Source organism: Chiloscyllium punctatum, chromosome 48 (assembly GCF_047496795.1).
Source record: "Chiloscyllium punctatum isolate Juve2018m chromosome 48, sChiPun1.3, whole genome shotgun sequence".
Classification (NCBI taxonomy): domain Eukaryota; kingdom Metazoa; phylum Chordata; class Chondrichthyes; order Orectolobiformes; family Hemiscylliidae; genus Chiloscyllium; species Chiloscyllium punctatum.
The window spans coordinates 30,584,567-30,607,764 of NC_092786.1; the positions used below are offsets into that span (position 1 = coordinate 30,584,567).

General features: G+C 45.9%; 1 protein-coding gene and 1 long non-coding RNA gene across 2 annotated transcripts in view; both read left to right on the plus strand.

Annotated features, from left to right (window-relative positions):
• Positions 1-23,198, plus strand: part of LOC140469160 (uncharacterized) — a 113,539-nt gene that overhangs the window by 80,897 nt on the left and 9,444 nt on the right. The window lies entirely within an intron of this gene.
• LOC140468786 (zona pellucida sperm-binding protein 3-like) lies at positions 14,443-17,255 on the plus strand. The gene is made up of 9 exons (XM_072564809.1): positions 14,443-14,667; positions 15,681-15,796; positions 15,886-15,989; positions 16,079-16,256; positions 16,340-16,466; positions 16,548-16,636; positions 16,721-16,842; positions 16,927-17,055; positions 17,134-17,255. Exons 1-9 carry the CDS (start codon positions 14,443-14,445, stop codon positions 17,253-17,255), a joined length of 1,212 nt encoding a protein of 403 aa, XP_072420910.1.

The window sequence follows — 23,198 nt, forward strand, 5'->3', positions numbered from 1 at the left end:
GTTTTTCCTCAGTAACCATTGGTTTCTCCTTGTTTTGTAGGTGTGGAGTCAGAGCTGGTTGTGATGGTGGTCCTGTCTGTGACAGCTGTCTGTCTGATCTCTGCTTCATTGCTGGCCTTGTTCCTGTGCAGGAGATACAAGAAAAAACCCATCAACTGGTGATTGGAATAGTCAATAAAGCAGTGATTCATGGTGCCTTCTGTCAGGAGCTGGTTTTGTTTCTGCATCCTTCCATAATTTAAACTATTCCTGGGTACAATCTCTAGGTTTAGCCTCTCCAATCCATGCACTGAGTTTCCTACATGATTAATTGGGTTTTGGCAGATATTTGCTGCTTCCAGTGTGCAGATTAGACCACCTTGGATGTATCAGAAACACCACCCCTCCAACTTCTGTATTCCAAGCTACTTTTCACCCTGGTCCAAGCCCTTGCCCTTGGATACCCCTACCACATTCCTGATGCCAAGCTTATGCTTGGAATGTTGACTCTCCTGTTCCTCAGATGCTGCCTGACCAGCTGTGCTCTTCCAGCACCACATTTTGACTGATCTCCACATCTGCAGTCCTCCCTCTCTGCCTGGTCCAACAGTCAGTTCACATAAATACCCCCTTAATGAAAGGCAAACTCTCAAGGCATTGTCTCCTGCAACTCCAACTGTTTTTAAAGGACAGATGTTTAGTCTCCAGGGTTGGCAGTTCCGCTTTCGTTCCCAGATAGGACAGGCCAAGCAATATCCCATAAGGGGACAGCCCCATATCTTTCCTTGGGGCTGTCCGCACTCGCAAAAGGGCTATTGGTAAACACTTAGTCCAAGAGATTCTGGTTTCTACTACTAATTTCGATAACTACTTCTTGAGTGTCTGGTTCATTCTCTCCACCTTACCTGATGAAGGTGGGTGCCAAGGGGTGTGGAACTCCCAGAAGATACATAACCCTTCATTACTCCCTGGAGTACCCTGGAAGTAAAATGAATTCCCTAATCTGAATCTATGCATTCCATTATCCTGTCTCTAGGAATTATGTGTTCAAGTATTATCTTGGACTCCCCACTTGCAGTGGCAGTGGCTAAAGGGTACGCCTCCACCCATCCAGATCGGTGATCAACCACTACCAGGATATACCTTAGTCTTTCTACTCGGGGTAATTCGGTATAATCTACTTGAATGCTCTGAAATGCTCAGAGCCCAGGTTCTCTCCCTCCTGGGACTTGTTTCCTCAATAACTTCTTGTTGACTTTCTTGCATGTTATACAGCCCTCACATATCTGTTTGGCTATCGTATAGATCCCTTTGCATCCATATTTCCTTAAGACCAAATCATACATTGCTTGCACTCCCTGGTGTAAGTCAGCCATAATTTCTTACATCCTCATTGTATTTAGCATCCCCCGGCCATCGGGTAGCATCCAGCGCCCTTCTACTGTCTGTGTAGCTCCCAGCTCTTCTAACTCTCTCTTTTCCTTAGCGCTAAATATCGGTCTTTCCCCTCCAGGGTCCTGCACCATCGGTACCAAAGTCTATATTGTAGCGGGTTGAGGGTTCACAGCTGCCTCCTTAGCGACTTCATCCACCAATCTATTTCCCTTTGCTATGGGATCATTTCCCTGCTGCTGTCCATTTATGTGGACCATTGCTATTTCCTTTGGCAATTAAAGGGATTCCAATACTTGCTTTACCAATTCCTCGAGCTAGTTCTTTACCCTACTGTTTATCAGTCCCCTCTCCTGCCACATCTTCCCAAATGTGTGTGCCACCCCGAAGGCATACTTAGAATTTGTGGAGACAGTTCCTTCTTTGCCTTCCAAGGTCTTAAGGACCCTTCCTAGTGCATAAAGTTTGCAAGTCTGTGCCGGCCAATCATTGGGTAGTCAACTAGCCTCAATAACACTCCCCTCTATTCCATCCACTACTGCATATCCATTGTGTCTTTTACCTTCAATCACTCTGGAGGACCTATCAATGAACAGCCTGGCCCCTGCACGTAGAGGGATATCACTAAGGTTCATTCTTACTTTAGTCTGATATTCTATAATGTCGAGGCAGTCATGTTGTGGGTCTGAGGGAGCGTCATCCTCCCCTTTCCAGAGAAAGGTAGCTGGATTCAGACAAGTGTCTGTGATCAATATAAGGTCATCCCTCTCTATTAAAATTGCTTCATATTTTAGAATTCTCGAGTCCGTAAGGCACCGCCCCGCTTTCTGATTTAATATGGTCTGTACCTGATGTGGGGTGCTGACTTTTAAGGCTCCCCCAAAAGTAAGTTTCCGACTCTCCTCTACCAATAAGGTTGTTGCTGCCACTGCCTGCACACGCTCTGGCCAGTAATGTAACTTTCCATTCTTTAATTAACAATGAATTAATGCTGTCATGTTTTAAATTAGCTTTGAATCAATATGACCGGTCACTGAGAGAGTGTGAAGGAATCCTGTCAATTAATATTGATTCAGGCTAATACAATTGATACATTATAAATATTAATTATTAATTATATATAATATAAATAAAATAATCATTATCTGTAATTCAGGGTGGAAACGCAACAAGTGGCTAAAACATTGTAGAAACTGTAATTGCGCAGTTCTGTTTGTTTACCAGTCACTTGTGACTTCTCGTTCTGTTTCTGTAATTGTTTTGCTCGAGAGCATTCATTTTTAAAAACCTCAACAGATTCCATCGCACCATTTGCAGTTAATTCAATCCCCAATTTGGTGGCAGTATCTTGTCATGAGCTCAAAACTGATTCTTCGTGCCTCTCAGCACAAAACTGTCGCCATCGTCCAATTTCGTTCCCACTCCCCATGATACGTTGCCAGATCAATTGCTGAGCCGATTTAACCAATTGAACAGCTTTCGGGCCACCTAATGACCATTCTTCATCACCCAATGTTTTGTTTAAACCTTTATTTTTGTTTTAAGAAATATTGCAATATTTCTTGCTCCCTATAGCTTCAAATACCAATTTATCAATTTATGCTTGTCTAACTTTAAAGCCTGTTCCTAACTATACATTTTGGAATCTTACTTGTAAATATATATTTATATATTATAAATTCATTTATTCAGTATTTAATATTTAAAGTGCAAAATGCATACAGTTCCGAACTTTGAAATCCACTATTATTACCCGGTTTTAGTCCCTTAATTTAAATACAAAATTAGGTTTCTTAAGTAGTCCTGACCAGTCATTGCTCAATTACAATGCCAAAGGTCGTGAAATAACCAGAGCTGTCTTAAAAGGATTTGTCTATTCAAGTTTAAAACAAACTTATAATGCATGAGTAATGGCCGAATCCAAGGTCACAGATATTAACCAAAGGATTGATTTATTACAATCTAATGTTGAACTGAAACTACAACTGTCGATGAGGGACAGAACTTTCTGAATAAAGCTATGGCTTAAAATTAAGTGAAAAGAAATGAGTCTGACACACAAAAAAAGGTGATCACGTTGTTTCCCTCCGTATTAAGCTGATTTGAAATCCCTTTTATGTAAGGATAAAAGAGATTAGTTAGAAACTGATAGTAAGGCAATCATGACCTGTAAAAAGAACAGGAGTTAACATTTTATTTCATAATCACTGTAAAATCCTTAACCTTAAAAGAAATCATGTTAAATTTCCATAATAGAAATCAGATTCAAAAGAGTCCCGGATCTCAAGCTCCAGGGAACAAAGCACAAACATTCAATCACCAACAAACAAATGTGCATTTAAACCGAATCACAAAGAGTTAAACTTTCTATTAGCTGTACAGCTCTTTTCTCTCTCTCTCACACACACACACACAGACACAGACACCGTATCTCACAGACACTTTCTGAGCTTCCCGCAACAATAACTCGAGAGGCTTCTCGCTCCACCCCTCTGTCTTTTGAATTTTTTTTTCTGGATGTAACACCCTGCTTGTTGTGGTCTCCACCTCTGACCTTGTCCCTGTTGACTGGACCCTACGGAAGGTCGTCCTCATCCTCTACTCCTTCCTCTATGTTCTACGTGCTGCCACCTCCACTCCGGTTGCTCGTCACTGATTCGATTCTTTTCTTGACCACTTCGTCAACTGTGGCTACAATCATTTTTGCCTTCTGCTTTTTCTTCTCATCCTCTCTCTTTACAAACACTTTCTGTGCATCTCTTAACAATTCAAGTGATTTCTCACTCCACCCATCTATTTTCAGAGTTTATTTTTTGATGTCTAGCCATGATTTAGTTACAAAGTGTACCCTCAGTGGCCCTTCAGCTACTAGCCCTTCCAACACTAAGCATAATCTGATCCCTCCTGACTGAAAGGCTGTTTTCTGTTGAGATATAAATTCAAATATTTACAAACATAGTCTTCATCCAACCCATACTTTGGCCAGTAGACGGCAGGACAAAGAATGGATTCCTTAGTTCATACAAAGCAACAATATTTAATCATCTTTTTGCTATCTCTTCCCCTTGTGCAAGTATTATTTTTCCAATTCCACAACAGCCTGCCCAACGGACTTTCTGGAGGTGTGTTGTCAGGGACCCCGCCTCCATTTCCATTTATTTTTCGGAGGCTTATACTTTACCCTCGGCACAGCCCATATTGAGTTCTTTCTTTAGACACTTATTAACTACTAGAACTCAATCCCAGCCACCAAGGCAGTACTTAAAAGTCAATTGCCCTACCTTGGTCCATGCACGGAGTTGCCTGGCTCCCTGTGCCTACTCACTTTCACCTGGTTCAGATTGAGATCCGATGAGAGTCTATCAGTCAACCAGAAGGGGCAACCCACCGCCGAGGAACACGGGACCGTTCTAAAAGGAACGGGACGTGTCTTCCCAGCCGTCGACGGTGCCCACCCTGCTGGTGATGATGGATATCCTGGACACGAGCCCCCAAATTGTGAGAAACACAAATCACAAATTAATAAATTTCAATCAGAGTCAAATTCTGAAGCAGCAAATTTTATTGATACGTACTTGCAAGAACGGGTGCCTAATGAGTAAGCACCCCGATCTGGGGGTTACATTCTGATTTATGCTGTTCAGCTGCGTCTCTCGGTCCTCCCCTTTCAACCCATTGGTTACTTTTACTGTAGCGCGTAGCCTATCACAAGCTCTAGCTTCACTCCACCTTTGTCTAGTTTCTCTCCGCCTCTGTTTACTTCTCCCATTACTCGAACCCTGTCCCCTCTTACTCTTATTTATCTCGTTCCTTATATGTGACTATCCTGACATAGTTTACTGTCTTTGTGCGTTCATCCTGCCAAACTAAATTCCATCCGTTGGCCACATCCCTCCTGAGACTGGCACACTATTCTCCTGTTACTGGCACATCCTGCTACACGGTCGCTCTGCCCTATTAGTCAGAGATGATTCTATCTGTTTTCGCTTCTCACTGTTTAGTATTTGCATGTGCAGCCTAATTTTATAATGTAAGCTTTTGCAGAAGCAACACCTGTTCCCTTATTCTGCACAATTTGAACCCTATACCTTACAGTATCTTTCCCACCCCCCACCCACCCCACCCTGGATTTTGTGACTGGGGGGGGGGGTGGAGAAAATAGTTGCCACTTCAAGGCCTAAGCAGCAACTGCTGAAAGGTGTTTACTGGTTTTCCACAGGTAGCTCCCTGCCTTTGCCTCAAAGACTCTCTCCAACCAACCCGGACAAAATATAATTCTTAAAACCATAGCATTGGCACATGCTGAAGACTTTGGAAGGAACCTACACTCAAGACTAAAAGCAAAATACTGCCCAGGCTGGAAATCTAAAACCACACAATGCTGGGAAAACTCAGGTGGTCAAGCAGTACCTGTGGACAGACACTGCTAACGTTTCAAGAGTCACAATCAACATAAAATATGAACTGGGTTTCCACTGCCTCTAAGATTTCTTCCCACATTCTCTCTGGCAGCATGGTGGCACAATGGTTAGTGATGGTTTTGATTCCAGCCTTGGGTGACTTGGGCGGTTGTGTAGAGTTCTCCCTGTCTCTGTGGGTTTTCTCCCACAATCTAAGGATGTGCAGTTTAGGTGAACTGGCTGTGCAAAATTGCCTATTGTATAAGAGTGTGTAGGTTAGATACACTAGTCAGGGGTAAATGTAGAGTAAGGGGGGTGGGTCTGGATGGCTTAATTTTCAGAGGTGAATGTGGACTTGTGGGACTGGAATGGCCTGTTTCTGCACTGCCGGGATTCTATGTGAATTAACCTCCTGATTCCTTGACAATAATGCCTATCACTGAGCTATCTGTCTGACGTTCAGGCTTCTGTCTACAGGTGGGTGGAACAAGTGGCATAATGGTATGTTACTGAGACAGGAATTCAGTGAGTCAGGTAAACATCTGAGGCTGGGGGCTCAAATCTTTATTGTTGTCGCTGATGGATTTTTGTGTTCTCTTTTTGGAAAATATCTAATCTTGGTAATTGTGACTCAAACTAATCTTTGAGAAAATCCCATCTCATTCACAATTCCCATTCGGGAAGGAAATCTACCATCTTGACCTGGTCTGGCCTAAATGTGACTCCACACCCACAGCAATGTCACAGATTCTGAAATAGCTAGGCAAACCAATCAAATCAAGGGCAATTAGGGACAGGCAACAAATCCCAGCCGAGACAGAAAAGCCACAGGATGTTAAAAGTGAGGGATTGAGCAACGGGAATGTCATGGAGACTGTCATGATGTGATAGTGAGATTTCCCCTTGTTGCAAACAGTCATTGCCCTGACAGTTGTGTGTTCTGAATGGGAATGTTGTTCAAGTCTTGCTGCATTTGAACAGGGACTGTTTCAGTATCTGTGACGTTGTCAGTGGGGCTGAACACTGGGCAATCATGAGCAAACATCCCCACTTCTGACATTCTGATGGAGGGAAGGTCTTTGATGGAGCAGTTCACACAGTTGTGTCTAAGAGAGTACCTTGAGGAACTCTGGCAGAGATGTCCTGGGAATGTGGTGATTGAACATTGATAACTAGAACTATCTTTCTTTGTGCTGGTCATGACACCAACCAGCAAAGAGGTTTTCTAATACCATTGAGCCCAATTTTCCTCTGACCCCTTGGTAAATTGCTCAATAAAATTCTGCCTTGGTCTTAGAACATAGAAAGTTGAACAATACAGAACAGAACAGGCCCTTCGGCCCACGCTGTTGTGCTGAACATTTGTTCTAGCTTAAGCACCTGTCAATGTACCTATCCAGTTGCCGCTTAAAGGTTACCAATGATTCTGACTCTGCCACTCCCACCGGCAGCACATTCCATGCCTCCACTACTCACTGGGTAAAGAACCTACCTCTGACATCTTCCCCCCCATACCTTCCACCCTTCACCTTAAATTTATGTCCCCTTGTAACACTCTGTTGTACCTGGGGAAATAGTCTGACTGTCTACTCTATCTATTCCTCTGATCATCTTATAAACCTCTATCAAGTCACCCCTCATCCTTCGCCGTTCCAATGAGAAAAGGCCTAGCACTCTCAATCTATCCTCGTATGACCTACTCTCCATTCCAGGCAACATCCTGGTAACATTCCTCTGCACCCTCTCCAAAACTTCCACATCTTTCCTAAAATGAGGCGACCAGAACTGCACACAGTACTCCAAATGTGGCCTAACCAAGGTCGTATAGAGCTGCAACATCACCTCACGACTCTTGAATTCAATCCCTCTGCTAATGAACGCTAATACACCATAGGCCGCCTTACAAGTTCTATCCACCTGAGTGGAAACTTTCAAAGAGCTATGAACATAGACCCCAAGATCCCTCTGCTCCTCCACCTTACTAAGAACCCTACCGTTAACCCTGTATTCCGCATTCTTATTTGTCCTTCCAAAATGGACAACCTCACACTTGACAGGGTTGAACTCCATCTGCCACTCCTCAGCCCAGCTCTGCATCATACCTAAGTCCCTTTGCAGCCGACAACAGCCCTCCTCACTATCCACAACTCCACCAATCTTTGTACCGTCCGCAAATTTACTGATCTATCCTTCAACTCCCCCTTCCAAGTCATTAATAAACACTACAAAACAGCAGAGGATCCAGAACTGATCCCTGTGGAACTCCACTTGTAACTGGGCTCCAGGCTGAATATTTACCATCTACCACCACTCTAGCCAGTTCTCTATCCAACTGGCCAAATTTCCCACTATCCCATGCCTCCTGACTTTCCGCATTAGCCTACCATGGGGAACCTTATCAAATGCCTTTCTAAAATCCATGTACGCTACATCCACTGCTCTACTCATCCACATGCTTGGTCACCTCAAAGAATTCAATAAGACTTGTAAGGCAAGACCTACCCCTCAAATCTGTGCTGGCTGTCCCTAATCAAGCAGTGTCTTTCCAGATACTCAAATCCTATCCCTCAGTACCCTTTCCATTACTTTGCCTACCACTGAAGTAAGACTAACTGGCCTGTAAACCCTGGGGTTATCCCTATTCCCTTTTTTGAACAGAGGCACAACATTCGCCACTCTCCAGTCCCCTGCTACCACCCCCGTTGACGGTGAAGACGAAAAGATCATTGCTAACGGCTCTGCAATTTCCCCTCTCGCTTCCCACATAATTCTAGGATATATCCCGTGTGGCCCAGGGGACTTGTCTATCCTCAACTTTTTCAAAATGCCCAACACATCTTCCTTCCTACAAGTATCTCCGTGAGCTTACCAGTGTGTTTCATACACTCTTCTTCAACAATACGGTTGTCCCCCTCATTTGTAAATACTGAAGAAAAGTACTCATTCATGACCTCTCCTATCTCTCCCGACTCAATACAGTCTCCCACTACTGTCCTTGATCAGACCCACCCTCGTTCTCGTCATTCTCAAGTTTCTCACATACGCATAAAAGGCCTTGGTTATCCTTGATCCTACCCGCCAAAGATTTTTCATGCCCTCTCTTAGCTCTCCTAATCCCTTTCTTCAGCTCCCTCCTGGCTATCCTGTATCCCTCCAACGCTCTATCTGAACCTTGTTTCCTCAGCATTATGTAAGCCTCCTTCTTCCTTTTTACAAGACATTCAACCTCCCTCGTCAACCAAGGTTCCCTCACATGACCATCTTTTTCCTGCCTGACAGGTACATACATATCAAGGACACGTCGCATCTGTTCCTTGAAAAAGTTCCACATTTCATCAACATCCTTTCCTGACAGCTTATGCTCCTCAGATTTTGTCTTGCAGCATCGTATTTACCCTTTCTCCCCTCCCTACCCCACCGCCCCATTGTAAAACCTACCCTGTTGCACGCACCTATCTCTCTCCATAACCAAGGTGAATGTCACAGAATTGTGGTCACCATCACCAAAATGTTCACCCACTAACAAGCCCATCACTTGTCCCGGTTCATTACCAAGCACCAAATCCAATATGGCCTCCCCTCTGGTCGGACAATCTACAAACTGAGTTAGAAAAGCTTCCTGGACACACTGCACAAACACCGCCCCGTCCAATCTACTTGATCTAAAGAGATTCCAATCAATATTTGGGAAGTTGAAATCGCCCATGACGACTACCCTGTGGCTTCTGCACCTTTCCAAAATCTGTTTCCCAATCTGTTTCTCCACATCTCTGCTGCTATTGGGGGGCCTATAGTAAACACCCAACAAGGTGACTGCTCCTTTCCTATTTCTGACTTCAGCCCATACTACCTCTAAAGGCAGATCCCCCTCAAACTGCCTTTCTGCCGCTGTTATACCATTTCTAATTAGCAACACCATCACCCCTCCTTTTTTACCAGCCTCCCTAATCTTACTGAAACATCTGTAAACAGGAACCTCCAACAATCATTCCTGTCCCTCTTCTGTCCACATTTCTGTGATGGCCACAACGTCGTAGTCCCAAGTACCGATCCACGCCTTAGGTTCACCCACCTTATTTCTGATACTCCTTGCATTGAAGTATACACACTTGAACCCATCTGTGTCCGCAAGTATTCCCAGTCAATGCTACCTTCTCCACAGCCTCCCTACATTCTTGGACATCCTGAAAAACAGCTAACCTACCTGCTGTACTACAAGTCCGGATCCCATCCACCTGCCAAATTAGTTTAAACCCTCCCGAAGAGTGCTAGCAAACCTACCTCCCAGGATATTGGTGCCCTTCTGGTTCAGGTACAACCCATCCTGCTTGTACAGGTCCCACCTTCCCCAGAATGCAGTCCAACTGACCAAATACCTGAAGCCCTCCCTCCTACACCATCCTTGCAGCCATGTGTTCAACTGCACTCCCTCCCTATTCCTTGCCTCACTGTCACGTGGCACCGGCAACAACCCAGAGATGACGACTCTGTCCGTCCTAGCTTTTAGCTTCCAGCCTAACTCCCTGAGCTCCTCCCCACCCCTCTTCCTCCCTGTGTCATTGGTGCGAATGTGCACCACGACTTCTGGCTGCACACCCTCCCCCTTAAGGATTCTGAAGGCACAGTCCGAGACATCTCGGACCCAGGACGCAACAAACCATCTGAGAGTCTCACCCATGTCTACAGAACCGCCTGTCTGTACATCTAACTATAGAGTCTCCTATAACTTAAAGCAGTCATCCTCACTTCCCCTCTTTAAGTTCAGATCTTTTAGTCATACTTGGACCAAGCTGTACTGAGATCAGGAGCTGAGCAATCCTGCTGGAACACAGACTGAGCATCAGTGAACAGGTTAGTGTGGAGGACATGTGCCTTGATAACACTGTTGACAAAACCTTCCATGACTTCACTTGTGATTGAGAGTGGATTGGTGAGGGAGGAATTGGCAAGGTTGGATTTATCCCAGTTTTTAGCAACAGGACACTACTGGGCAATTATCTCCATTTCCAGGTAGATGCTGCAGTTGTAGCTGTACTGGAACAGAATAGACAGGGACACGGCCTGTTCAGGATCACAGCTCTTTCACTTTATTCCCACAGTATTCGTTAGAGTGCATTGGCTTCACATTATCCAATGTCTGCAGCTGTTTCTCTATTTCACTTGTAGTCAATAGTACTGACTGAAGACGGGCATCGGTGATGCTGGGGACTACAATGGATTGTCCCTATGGATCTTTCTGGCTGCAGGTTGTTGTAAATGCTTCAGCCTTATCCTTTGTATTGGTTGCCCCATTATTGAGTGGAGGGAAATTTGTGGAGCCGCCTCCTCTTGGCAATTTTTCAATTCAGACTCCTACAGCACACAGAGGCCCTTTAGCCCAAACTGGTCTGGGCTGACCACAATGTCCATCCACACTAACCCCATTTCCATGTACTGGGCCCACAGCCTTCTAATCCTTTCCTCTCCATGTTTTTCTCTGAATGCATTTTTGAACGTTGTTTACGTACCTGCCTCAAACACTTCTGCTGGCTTCTTATTCCATATGCGTACCCCCCAAACTACGTGAAATCATTGCCCCTCCGTTTCCCTTTCATTCTTTTCCCCTCTAACCTTAAACGAATGTTCTCTAGTCCTTGACTCCTCCATACTGGGAAAAAGTCTGAGTACTTTCACCACATCCATGCCTTTCATGATCTGATACACTCCCATAAGAATTCACCGCCTCCCCCGCAGAAACAAGTCCGAGCTTGTGCAATCTCTCCCTCCAACTCAGACCCAGAGTCCTGGCAACATCATTGTAAATTCCTTCTGCACTCTGTCCTGTTTAATAACATCTTTCCGAGAGCAAGGTGACCACAACTGAACACAATACTCCAAGTGCAAGCCTCGTCACAATTCTGTATAACTGCAACATAACTTCCCAACATCTCTACTCAAGGCCCTGACTGATGAAGGCCAGTCTGCCAAAAGCCACCTTCACTGCCTGTCTACCTGTGACTGCACTTTCAGAGAACCATTCACCTGAACTCCAAGGTCCCTCTGTTCCACTACACTCTCGATGGTCCAACCATTCATCATGAAACTCCTACCTTGATGTGACTTCCCAAACTGTAACACCTCATACAGATCTACATTGAACTCCATTTGCAATTTCACGGTGCTTGTGCCCAGGTGGGACAAAGTGAGGACTGCAGTTGCTGGAGATCAGAGTCGGAAAGTGTGGTGCTGGAAAAGCACAGCCGGTCAGGCAGCATCTGAGGAACAAGAGAGACGACGCTTCAAGCACAAGCTCTTCATCAGGAATGAGGGGATGCCCTCAAGATGCCTCAGTGATAAATGGGATGGGGTGGGGCTGGGAGGAGAGGAAATGAGGAAACTGGTGAAATCGACATGGTCCAATCATATGGAATCATGGTAACCTCCTTCACTGTCCACTTCATCTCCAAGTTAGGTTTCATCTGCAAACTTACTAACAATACCTTGTATGTTCACATCCAAATCATTTATACAAATGACAAAAAAACACCGATCCTTATGGCACACCACTGCTCACAGCCCTCCACTCTCAAAAGCAATCCTCTACTACTACCCCATGTCTTCTACCTTCCAGCCAGTTCTGTACCCACATCCCTGTATTCCATGAGATCTAACCTTGCTAACCAGTCACCCATGAGGAACTTTGTTGAATGCCTTGCTGAAGTCCATACAGATCACGTCCCCCACGCTGCTCTCATCAATCCTCTGTGTTACTTCTTCAAACAAATTTAATCAATTTTATGAGAAATGATCTCTCACACACAAAGCTATGCTGACTATCCCTAATCAGTCTTTGGCTTACCAAATACATGTAAATCCTGTCCCTCAGGAATCCCTCCAACAACTTGCCCACCACTGATGCCAAACTCACTAGTCTGGAGTTCCCTGGCTTTTCCTTACCACCTTTCCTAAATCGTGACAACACATTAACCAAACTCCAGTCTTCTGGTACCTCACCTGCAAATGTTGATGATACAAATTTCTCAGCAAGAGGCCCAGCCATCACTCCCCAAGCTTCCCACAGAGTTCCAGGGTACACCTGATCAGGCTGTAGGGATTTACACACATTTATGTTGAATCATAGAATCCCTATAGTGTGGAAACAGGCCATTTGGCCCAACAAGACCACATTGACGCTTTGAAGAGTCACCCAGCCAAACCCATTCCCTTACCCTGTTACTCTACATGTTCCCTGACTAATGCAACGACCTACACATCCCTGAACAAGAACGGTAATTTACCACGGCGCATCCACCTAACCTGCACATCTTTGTGAACCTAACCTCCACACAGAGAGTTGCCCGAGACTGGAATCAAACCCATGTCCCAGGTGCTGTGAGGCAGCAGTGCTAACCACTGTGCCACCATGCTGCCCCATCTTCCCTTTTAGAATGAATGTAAAATTCTCTCAGCACCCCACATATGCACCTTCCTATCGCCATCCCAGCTCCCTTGCCCCCATTCCTAATCTCCGATTTATCTCTCATCCCCCTTTCCCAATCCACAATCCTGATGAAGGGCTTATACCCGAAACCAACTCTCCTGCTCCTCAGATGCTGTGCTTTTCCAGGGCCACACACTTTGACTGTGATCTCCAGAATCTGCACTCCTCACTTTCTCCCTCAACACCATCCCCCAACAAACTCCGCCAGAGCAAGGTCAGTGTGGGACGCGATACATGAGCTTCCTCTGTTCATTTTCACTGAACAGAAAGCTGTCTCTATACTTTTAAACTAAATGTACAGCGACATTATCTGTATCAAACACTTTTAATCCAGGGACCTCACTGAGTTAGAAACAGAGTAAAAGATTCTACTCTTTCCAATTGAGACTAAAGCTTCATCTAATCTTGAAAACTGGAAGGAAAGCAGTCCCCATCAAAGGTTCCCCAGAGACAGAGACAGAGACAGAGACAGAGACAGAGACAAAGACAGAGACAAAGACAGAGACAGCACGTGGTGAAATACAGAGTAAAACTGCTTCTACTCTATAAATTAAAAATAAACTGAAAGTAAAGCTCTCCCTGCATTCCAGAGAGAGGGGCATGATAAGTTTACAAGAATAAAGCTTCTTGCACATTGCCTACATCAAACACTTCCATGGGTCTCACTGTCAGTCTCCTCAGGTGAGGGTGGGCAGGATCCAGCAGACACCCTCCCAGATCAATGAGCTACGTTTGATGATTGTATCCATGGGCCTTCACCATGAGACCTTGTGGAGCTGAATTCAGTCAGGTGACAGCACAGCAGCTCACAGCCACTCCTATTGGTCCAAATGAAATAGGCCCACCTTGTGATAACTCGATGAGTTCAGTCATTGGTGGAAATTGTAGAGATTGGGGCTGGTTGATTGGTTCAATGTTGCTGCTTCTGGTCACATTGGTGTCAGGTGAGAGCAGCTTGTGTGTATAAAAGGAGCTGGTTGGGGGTGTGTGGGGATGGTTGAGTTGTTTGTGATCATGGGTGATTTTGTAGTGAGGGGTTTGTTCCCTTTGTTGGTGTTAGTTGGTGCTGTTTATTGCTCTGAAACATGGCAACAGTTTCTGAGCCAGAGGTTTCCATGGACAATAGTGAGAGCCAGCCCTGTTCCTGAGAGAGTGCCTCCTCATGGGGATCCCATTGGTTCCAGTTTCCGAATGTCTGATGTTGGGAGTGTGTCCCCACTGCAGACTGTGATGGTGCAGTGTGGAGAGCACAACCTGCTGGTCAGGGCCCAGCTGGATTTATTTGGAACCAGGCACCTGATTAAAGCTGCTGACCTGACCCTGGGGACAGCAGGTTGTCAGCCAACCAGGGTCTTCCCTGAGAACCAGACTGTCCTCTTTGACTATGGGCTGCATGAGTGTGGCAGCAGATTGCAGGTAATGGGGGTTGTCTACACTTGCTGGAAGTTTGGGCTGTAGGTGATTCCTGACTAGAACCCTAAATGTGATGTTAACATGTAGGAACTGTCTCTCCTAAATTCTCAAATCATCAGACTAAGTTCCTTGCCTGGATTGGACTGTGTGCCTGAACGGTTCTCCATCTCTAGCCTTGTGCTCCCATTCTTATTGGTTTAGAAGCTTCTGATTACAGGGGTTGCTCTGTTAGAATGTTTTCAGTATGAATTAAGTATCATGTGTTGACTTGTGGGTGGTGTTTTGATGCTGAGTGTTCTCCTGACTTGGTTTAGTGATCCACTATAGTGTGGATTTCTATTATCACTACTTTCTCCATAGTGAGGTCACAGGAGCACAACTCTTAGCAGCATGACTTGTGTTTAGTTGGATGGAAAGTAGCTCCATCACCATCAGGCACATTGTCTTGACTCCCTCCCACTGGGGGTGTTGGTCTATGAATAAATTGACTGCTCATGTACTTGTGCTCCACGTTTGGCCTGTTGGTAAAACTAGTTTGATTTTATTATGGCTAATTAGTTTCTGTTCTTTCCCATCTCCTAAATACTGTTTTATTGCCTAACATTCTGATTAATCTCCCAATTCTGCTCATAATACGAAGGTTTCATGATTACACAAGGAGATGATGGCCAAAAGATCCATGCAGCCTCTTCCCTGTGATAACAATCACCACGTCCCTGTTCCCTCAATACTATCTCTAATTTAGTCTGGGAACCGAACACACAACCTCCTTTCGACCAAGTTTTGGTTTGGAATTCCGATCCTGATCTTTGGAATGATGCCTTACATTGTTGAATTGATCCTAACCTTGAATACAAGTCTCTCTCCAGCTCAGGGTGTGGGAAAGCAGATTCCTGGCCCTGAAACTGTTGGTCTCCCTAAAGAATTGTCACAATGGGACGGTGTCATTATAAACACTGTGTAGATCCTTATCATTTCAGATCAGCCTCTCCATTACTTAATCTGGTGTCTTTCAGATGACTGAAGATTTCCTGGTCTACACCACCCACCTGACCCACGTCCCAAACTATCCTGGATCTGTCATTGTGAGAACCAATGGTGCTGTTGTTCCCATTGAATGTCGTTATTTGAGGTGAGAATCATTACTCAATTGTCAGTATGATCCCCTGCTGCTGTTGTCTAACACTGTCCTAAAATGGCTGCCCTGTCTCCTTTCCCCAGGAAGGGCAATGTGAGCAGCGATCCCATCAGGCCCACCTGGATCCCATTCAGCTCCACCAGGTCTGGAGAAGGGCATCTGTCATTCTCCCTGCGTCTAATGAATGGTATGTGATGGGTGGCTGGGGAGGGATCTCCTGGTCTCTCTGTGGGAGTTGTACCCATTGGCTCCAACCCTTGTCTTGCTGTACTTCAGGTGACTGGCAGACAGAGCGCACTTCCACTGTCTACTCCCTGGGAGATCTCATTCACATTGAGGCATCGGTTTCACTGGCCAACCATGTGCCCCTGAAGCTGTACATTGATCGCTGTGTAGCTACACTGAGCCCAGACAAGGACTCCACCCCGAGATACAGCATCATTGACTACAATGGGTAAGGAGCTCTCTGCTTTCTCCAGCTGCTCCCATCTCAGTGGCTTCACTCCATTCACTTCATGGCCCTTTGTCCATCTGCAGTTGCCTCCTGGACAGCAAAGCTGAGGACTCCTTTTCAACCTTTGTGTCGCCCAGAGACGGGCGGGAGCCGGACAAGCTCCGGTTTGACCTGGATGCCTTCCGTTTCTATGGAGATGAGCGATCCTTGGTAAGAGGAAGCTGCTGATGTACTCTTGCACAATGGGGAGGGAGTCACTAAACACTGACTTGTTCTGACTTTGTCCCTCAGATGTTCATCACCTGTCACCTGAGAGTTGCTGCAATGGATCAGGGAGATTCCAGGAATAAAGCTTGTACTTTCCAGATGCTGCAGAATATGTAAGTTCCCTCTCCCTGTCCCTCAGGGATGTTGTTGGGAGAGGTGATGCATCATGTGGTTGATGGGCTGTTCCTCTTGTTTAGTTGGACCCCATTGGAGGAGTCAGACAGTGACATTTGTGCCTGTTGCCATGTGGGGAATTGTGGGACCACAAGGGAGATCGTGATCCCTTTCAGAGGAAGGAGAGACCTTGGCCCTGAAGCTGGTAGGACATTGCCCTCTAGATGCTGGGATCTCCCCTCACCCCCATCTTGTTCCCCTCCCTTGACTGTGATGTTTGATCTTGTAGAGAGTGAAGCTGGATTGGAGGGGGAGGCCTCACTTGGCCCCCTGATCATTCTGGATACTGAGCTGACCGACGTGGCAACTCAGCCCCTGGCTGAGGGTGACAGAAGGATGCAGGAGAAGTATCCCAGGGGTGAGTTGGCTGCCTGCTAGTTTCCCTTTTCTGTCCCTGTTTTCCCTCAGTAACCATTGGTTTCTCCTTGTTTTGTAGGTGTGGAGTCAGAGCTGGTTGTGATGGTGGTCCTGACTGTGGCAGCTGTCTGTCTGATCTCTGCATCATTGCTGGCCTTGTTCCTGTACAGGAGACACAAGCAAACACCCATCAACTGGTGATTGGGAGAGTCAATAAAGCAGTGATTCATGGTGTCTTCTGTCTAGACCTGGCTTGTTTCCACATCCTTTCTTAGTTTAAACTATCCCTGGGTTAAGCTTCTCCAATCCATGAAGTGAGCTTCCTGAATGATTGGGTTATGGAAGATCTTGTTTGCTCCTTCCAGGGAGTACAGGGAATGATGACCACCTTGGAAAGGGGCTTTCCATTCTGATTTAAATCACTGTTTGCAGAATGTGCTGGAGGAATGGCTCTGATGTGGCAGTATCTGAGGGAGAAACAGTTGGTGGTTTCTAGTCAGTTGAGAGTCTCTGGACAAGTGTCCAGGTGGATTCCTCATGTTACTATCTCCTGAGATGCTGCCAGTCCTGTTTGTGGACTGTTATCGGTCAGATTTTTGACTTCCCCACTCTTGGGATTTCAAACTGATGTTCTATTCAGAGTTGCATTTAAACTCTGCTCACCCCTCCCAGATGGGGGATGTGGTTATAGACATCAAACACCACCTCTAATATAGACATGTTTGAAGATCTCACCATCTACTTCCCCACTTTCTACACCTTCAATATCCTCTTCCTACAGTAAACACTGAACTGTTCTCTCTCCTTCTGGGAGAATGAGATTGTAACAATACAGTCATCATGCAATAGAGGGCAAGATGTGTAATGGTATTAGTGTTGCTGCAGAAGATGAACTGTTTGTTGTACCTGACCGAGGCAGTCAGAGCTGGGTCCTAGGTAGGTGCCCATGGCTACTCCCTCTGCTCTGACAGTTGGTTTCACCAGCCTGCAGAATATTTCTGGGACACATAATTAATGCCAGCACCCTGTGGGTGAACACTGCAACTCCCCTCCCACTCTGCCAAGGACATGCATGTCCTCAATTGCCTCTGCCATCAAACTCTAGCCACCCAACAACTGGAGGATGAGCTCCATCTTGGGCACCCTCCAAACGGATGGGACCCATGTAGATTTCATCACTTCTGACCTCCCTTTCCCCAGCTTATTCCCAGATCCAATACTCTAACTCAACACTGCCCTTTTCTGAACTGTCCAATATGTCTTCCTGCTCCATAGTGACTTAGCACCATCACACCCCACTGTCATCTACCTACTGTCTTCCCAGTTACCTTTCTCTCCAGCCGTACCATGTCCCATTCATCTCCTATCCCCTGGAACTCCTCCTCCCACATTCCTGATGTCACATTTCTGCTTGAAATGTTGACTGTTCTCCTTGGATGCTCCCTGACTGGCTGTGCTTTTCCAATACCACACACTGACTCTGATCTGCAGTCCCCACTTTCTCACTGGCCCAGTGTAGTCAGTTCCCAACAATGCCCACTTGACAAAAGGCAAATTTAAAAATACATTGTCGCTCTTGCAACTCTGAGAGACAGTAACCCCCACCTCACCCCAGATTGTACCTGACAGGGGTGGGGAGATGGGTGGAAATAGTTTCCGTTTCAAGGTCCCAGCAGCAACTGCTCCAAGGTAAAACTACTAATTCTGGTTCTGAGAGCTTGACCCCACACATTCAGGCTGCTTCTTTAGTTCCAATGTCTCTATAACCCAAGACCTCATGCTGTTTATTTTTACTGGTTTTCAATAGATAGCTCTCCACCTTTGCCTCAAAGCCTCATCAAAAAAAGGACAAAATATAATTCTTAAAACCATAGCAGGTCACATGTGCTGAAGACTGTGGAATGAACTTGCACTCAGGACTCAAAGCAATATGCTGCACAGGCTGGAAATCTGACACCACAGAATGCTGGGAAAACTCAGATTGTCTGGCTGTATCAGTGGACAGACACTACTCATCTTTCAAGAGTCACATCCATCCTAAACCATGAACTGTCTCTCCAGAGACTCTACGAAGATTCTTCCTACACTCTCTTGGGCAGCATGGTGCCACAGTAGTTAGCACTGCTCCTTCACAGTACCAGGGACCGAGGTTCGATCCTTGGGTAATTAATCTACATGGAGTTCTCCCTGTCTGTGTGGGTTTCCTCCCACAATCCAAATAGGTGGCTATGCGAAATTGACCATAGATTTTTTGCGATGTGGAGGTTAGATGGGTCATCAGTGGTCAATGTAGGGTAAAGGTCTGGGTGGCTGACCTTTCAGAGGGTCAGTGTGGCCTTGTTGGGACTGAATGGCCTGTTTCCACACTGTGGAGATTCAATGTGAATTAAACTCAGGATTCTTTGACACTAATGGCTATCACTGAGCCATCTGTCTTTGGCTCAGGCTTCTGTCTACAGGTGGGTGGAACAAGTGGCATAATGGTAGTGTTACTGAGACAGGAATTCAGTGAGTCGGGTTAATCATCTGAGGCTGGGGGCTAAAATTTTATTGTCGTTGCTGGTAAAACATGAAAATCAATCTTGTGTTTGAAAATATTTACTCCTGGTAATTGTGACTGAAACTGATCTTTTCTAAGATCGCATGTCATTCATAATTCCCATGAGGGAAGGAAATCTACCACCGTGACCTGGTCCGGCCTAAACGTGACTCCACACCCACAGCAATGTCGCTGCTTCTGAAATAGCTGAGCAAACCAATCAAATCAAGGGCAATTAGGGACAGGCAACAAATCCCAGCCGAGACAGGGAAGCCACAGGATGTTAATAGTGAGGGATTGAGCAATGGGAATGTCATGGAGACTGTCATGGTGTGATAGTGAGATTTTCCCTTGTTGCAGACAGTCATTGCCTGACAGTTGTGTGTTCTGAATGTGAATGTTGTTCAGGTCTTGCTGCATTTGAACAGGGACTGTTTCAGTATCTGTGACATTGTTGATGGAGCTGAACATTGGGCAATCATGAGCAAATATCCCCACATCTGACATTCTGATGGAGGGAAGGTCTTTGCTGGAGCAGTTGACATGGTTGTGTCTAGGAGTATCTTGAGGAACACTGGCAGAGATGTCCTGGGAATGTGGTGATTGAACATTGGTGACTGAAACCATCTTTCTTTGTGCTGGACATGACTCCAGCCAGCAAAGTGGTTTTTCTAATCCCATTGAGTCCAATTTTCCTTGGGATTCTTTGGTAAATTGTTCAATCAAATTGTGCCTTGGTCTTAAAGCAGTCATCCTCACTTCCCCTCTTTAAGTTCGGCTCTTTTAGTCATACTTGGACCAAGCTGTACTGAGATCAGGAGCTGAGTAACCCTGACAGAACACAGACTGAGCATCAGTGACCAGGTTAGTGTGGAGGACTTGTTCCTTGATAACAGTTTGCTTGTAATTGAGAGTGGATTGGTGGGGGAGTAATTGGCAAGGCTGGATTTGTCCCACTTTTTCTCAACAGGACACTCCTGGGCAATTTTCTCCATTTCCAGGTAGATGCTGGATTTGTAGCTGTACTGGAACAGAATAGATAGGGACACGACACGTTCAGGATCACAGCTCTTTCACCTTATTCCCACAATGTTAGTCAGGGTTCATTAGCTTCACAGTATCCAATGTCTGCAGCTGTTTCTCGATGTCACGTGGAGTCAATAGGACTGACTGAAGACAGGCATCAGAGATGCAGGGGACTACAATGGATTGTCCCTTTGGTGATTTCTGGCTGCAGGTTGTTGCAAATGCTTCAGCCTTTTCTTTTTTTTCTTTATCCTCAAACCTTAACCTGGTGCCCTCTCGTCCCTGATTTCCCAACCCTGGGAAAACAACTGAGTACATTCACCTCATTCATGCCTCTCATGATCTTATACATTTCCATAAGAACCCCATCCCCCAAGACCCTGAGTCCTGGCAGTATCCTTGTCAATTTCTTCTGCATTCTATCCCGTTTAATAGCATCCTTCCTGGAACAAGGTGACCAAAACTGAATACAATACTCCACATACAGTCTCAGCAACATAACCTCCCAACATCTCTACTCAATTCCCTGACTGATGAAGGACAGTGTGTCAAAAGCTGCCTTCACTGCCCTGTTTACCTGTAACTCCACGTTCAGAGAACCATCCACCTGAACTCCAAGGTCCCTCTGTTCCACTACACTCCTTAAGGCCCAACCATTAATCATGAAACTCCTACCTTGATGTGCCTTTCCAAACTGTAACACCTCATACTGATCTACATTGAACTCCATTTGCAATTTCTCGGTGCTCGTGCCCAGTTGTGAGAAAGTGAGGACTGCAGATGCTGGAGATCAGAGTTGGAAAGTGTGATGCTGTAAAAAAACAGCCAGGTCAGGCAGCATCTGGGGAATAAGAGAGATAACATTTCAAATACAAGCTCTTCATCAGGAACAAGGGGGATCCCCCAAGGGGTCTGAGAGATAAATGGGACGTGGATGGGGCTGGGAGAAGAGGAAATAAGGAAACTGGTGAAATCGACATGGTCCAATCTCATGGGATCATGGTAACCTCCTTCACTGTCCACTACACCTCCAATTTTGGTGTCATCTGCAAACTTACTAACAATACTTTGTATGTCCACATCCAAATCATTTAAACAAATGACAAAAAGCAGTGGACCCAGCACCGATCCTTATGGCATACCACTGGTCACAGGACTCCACTCTGAAAAGCAATCCTTCACCACTACCCGGTGTCTTCTACCTTCCAGCAAGTTCTGTATCCCTGTATTCCATGAGATCTAACCAGGCCCCCATGAGGAACCTTGTTGAACGCCTTAATGAAGTTCATATAGATCACGTCCTCTGCTCTGCCCTCATCAATCCTCTTTGTTACTTCTTCAAAAAACCCAATCAAGTTCATGAGACATGATTTCACATGCACAAAGCCATGTTGACTATCCCTAATCAGTCTTTGGCTTACCAAATTCATGTCAATTCTCACACTCTGGATTCTCTCCAACAACGTACCCACCACCGATGTCAGGCTCACCAGTCTATAGTTCCCTGGCTTTTCCTTACCACCTTTCTTAAACAGTAGCAACACATTCGCCAAACCTCAGTCTTCCAGCACCTCACCTGTGACTGTCGATGATACAAAATATCTCTGCAAGGGCCCAGCAATCACTTCCGGAGCTTCCCAGAGTTCTCGGGTACACCTGATCAGGTCCGATGGATGTTTCCACCTTTATGTTGAATCATAGAATCCCTGCAGTGTGGAAACCTGCCATTTGGCCCCAAAAAGTCCACACTGACCCTCTGAACGGTAACCCACCCAGACCCATTCCCCTACCCTGTTACTCTACATTCCCTTGAATGATGAACCTAACCTACACATCCTAGAACACTGTGGGTAAATTCCCATTGCCAGCCCACTGAACCTGCACATGTTTGAACAGTGGGAGGAGACCGGAAAACCCAGAGTAATCCCACACAGACACGGGGAGAATGTGCAAAGTCCACACAAAGAGTCACCTGAGACTAGAATCGAACTCATGTCCCTGTCGCTGTGAGGCAGCAGTGCTAACCACTATAATTAGATTAGATTACTTACAGTGTGGAAACAGGCCCTTCGGCCCAACAAGTTCACACCGCCCCGCTGAAGCGCAACCCACCCATACCCCTACATCTACCCCTTACCTAACACTACGGGCAATTTAGCATGGCCAATTCTCCAGACCTGCACATCTTTGGACTGTGGGAGGAAACCGGAGCACCCGGAGGAAACCCACGCAGACACGGGGAGAACGTACAAACACCACACTCAGTCAGTCGCCTGAGGCAGGAATTCAACCCATGTCCCTGGTGCTGTGAGGCAGCAGTGCTAACCACTGTGCCAACGTGCCAGTACATCTTCCCTTTCAAAGTGAAATTTCAGTTCCCTCTAAACCCCACACCTGCATCTACCTATCGCCATCTCAGCTAACTTGCCCCCACCCCTAACCTCCTGTTTATTTCTCAGCCCCCTTTCCCGATCCACAATCCTGATGAACAGCTCCTACTGGAAAAGTGGCCTCTCATGCTCCTCGGATGCTGCATGACCTGTTGTGCTTTTCCACTGCCACACGTTCTGAACTCTGGT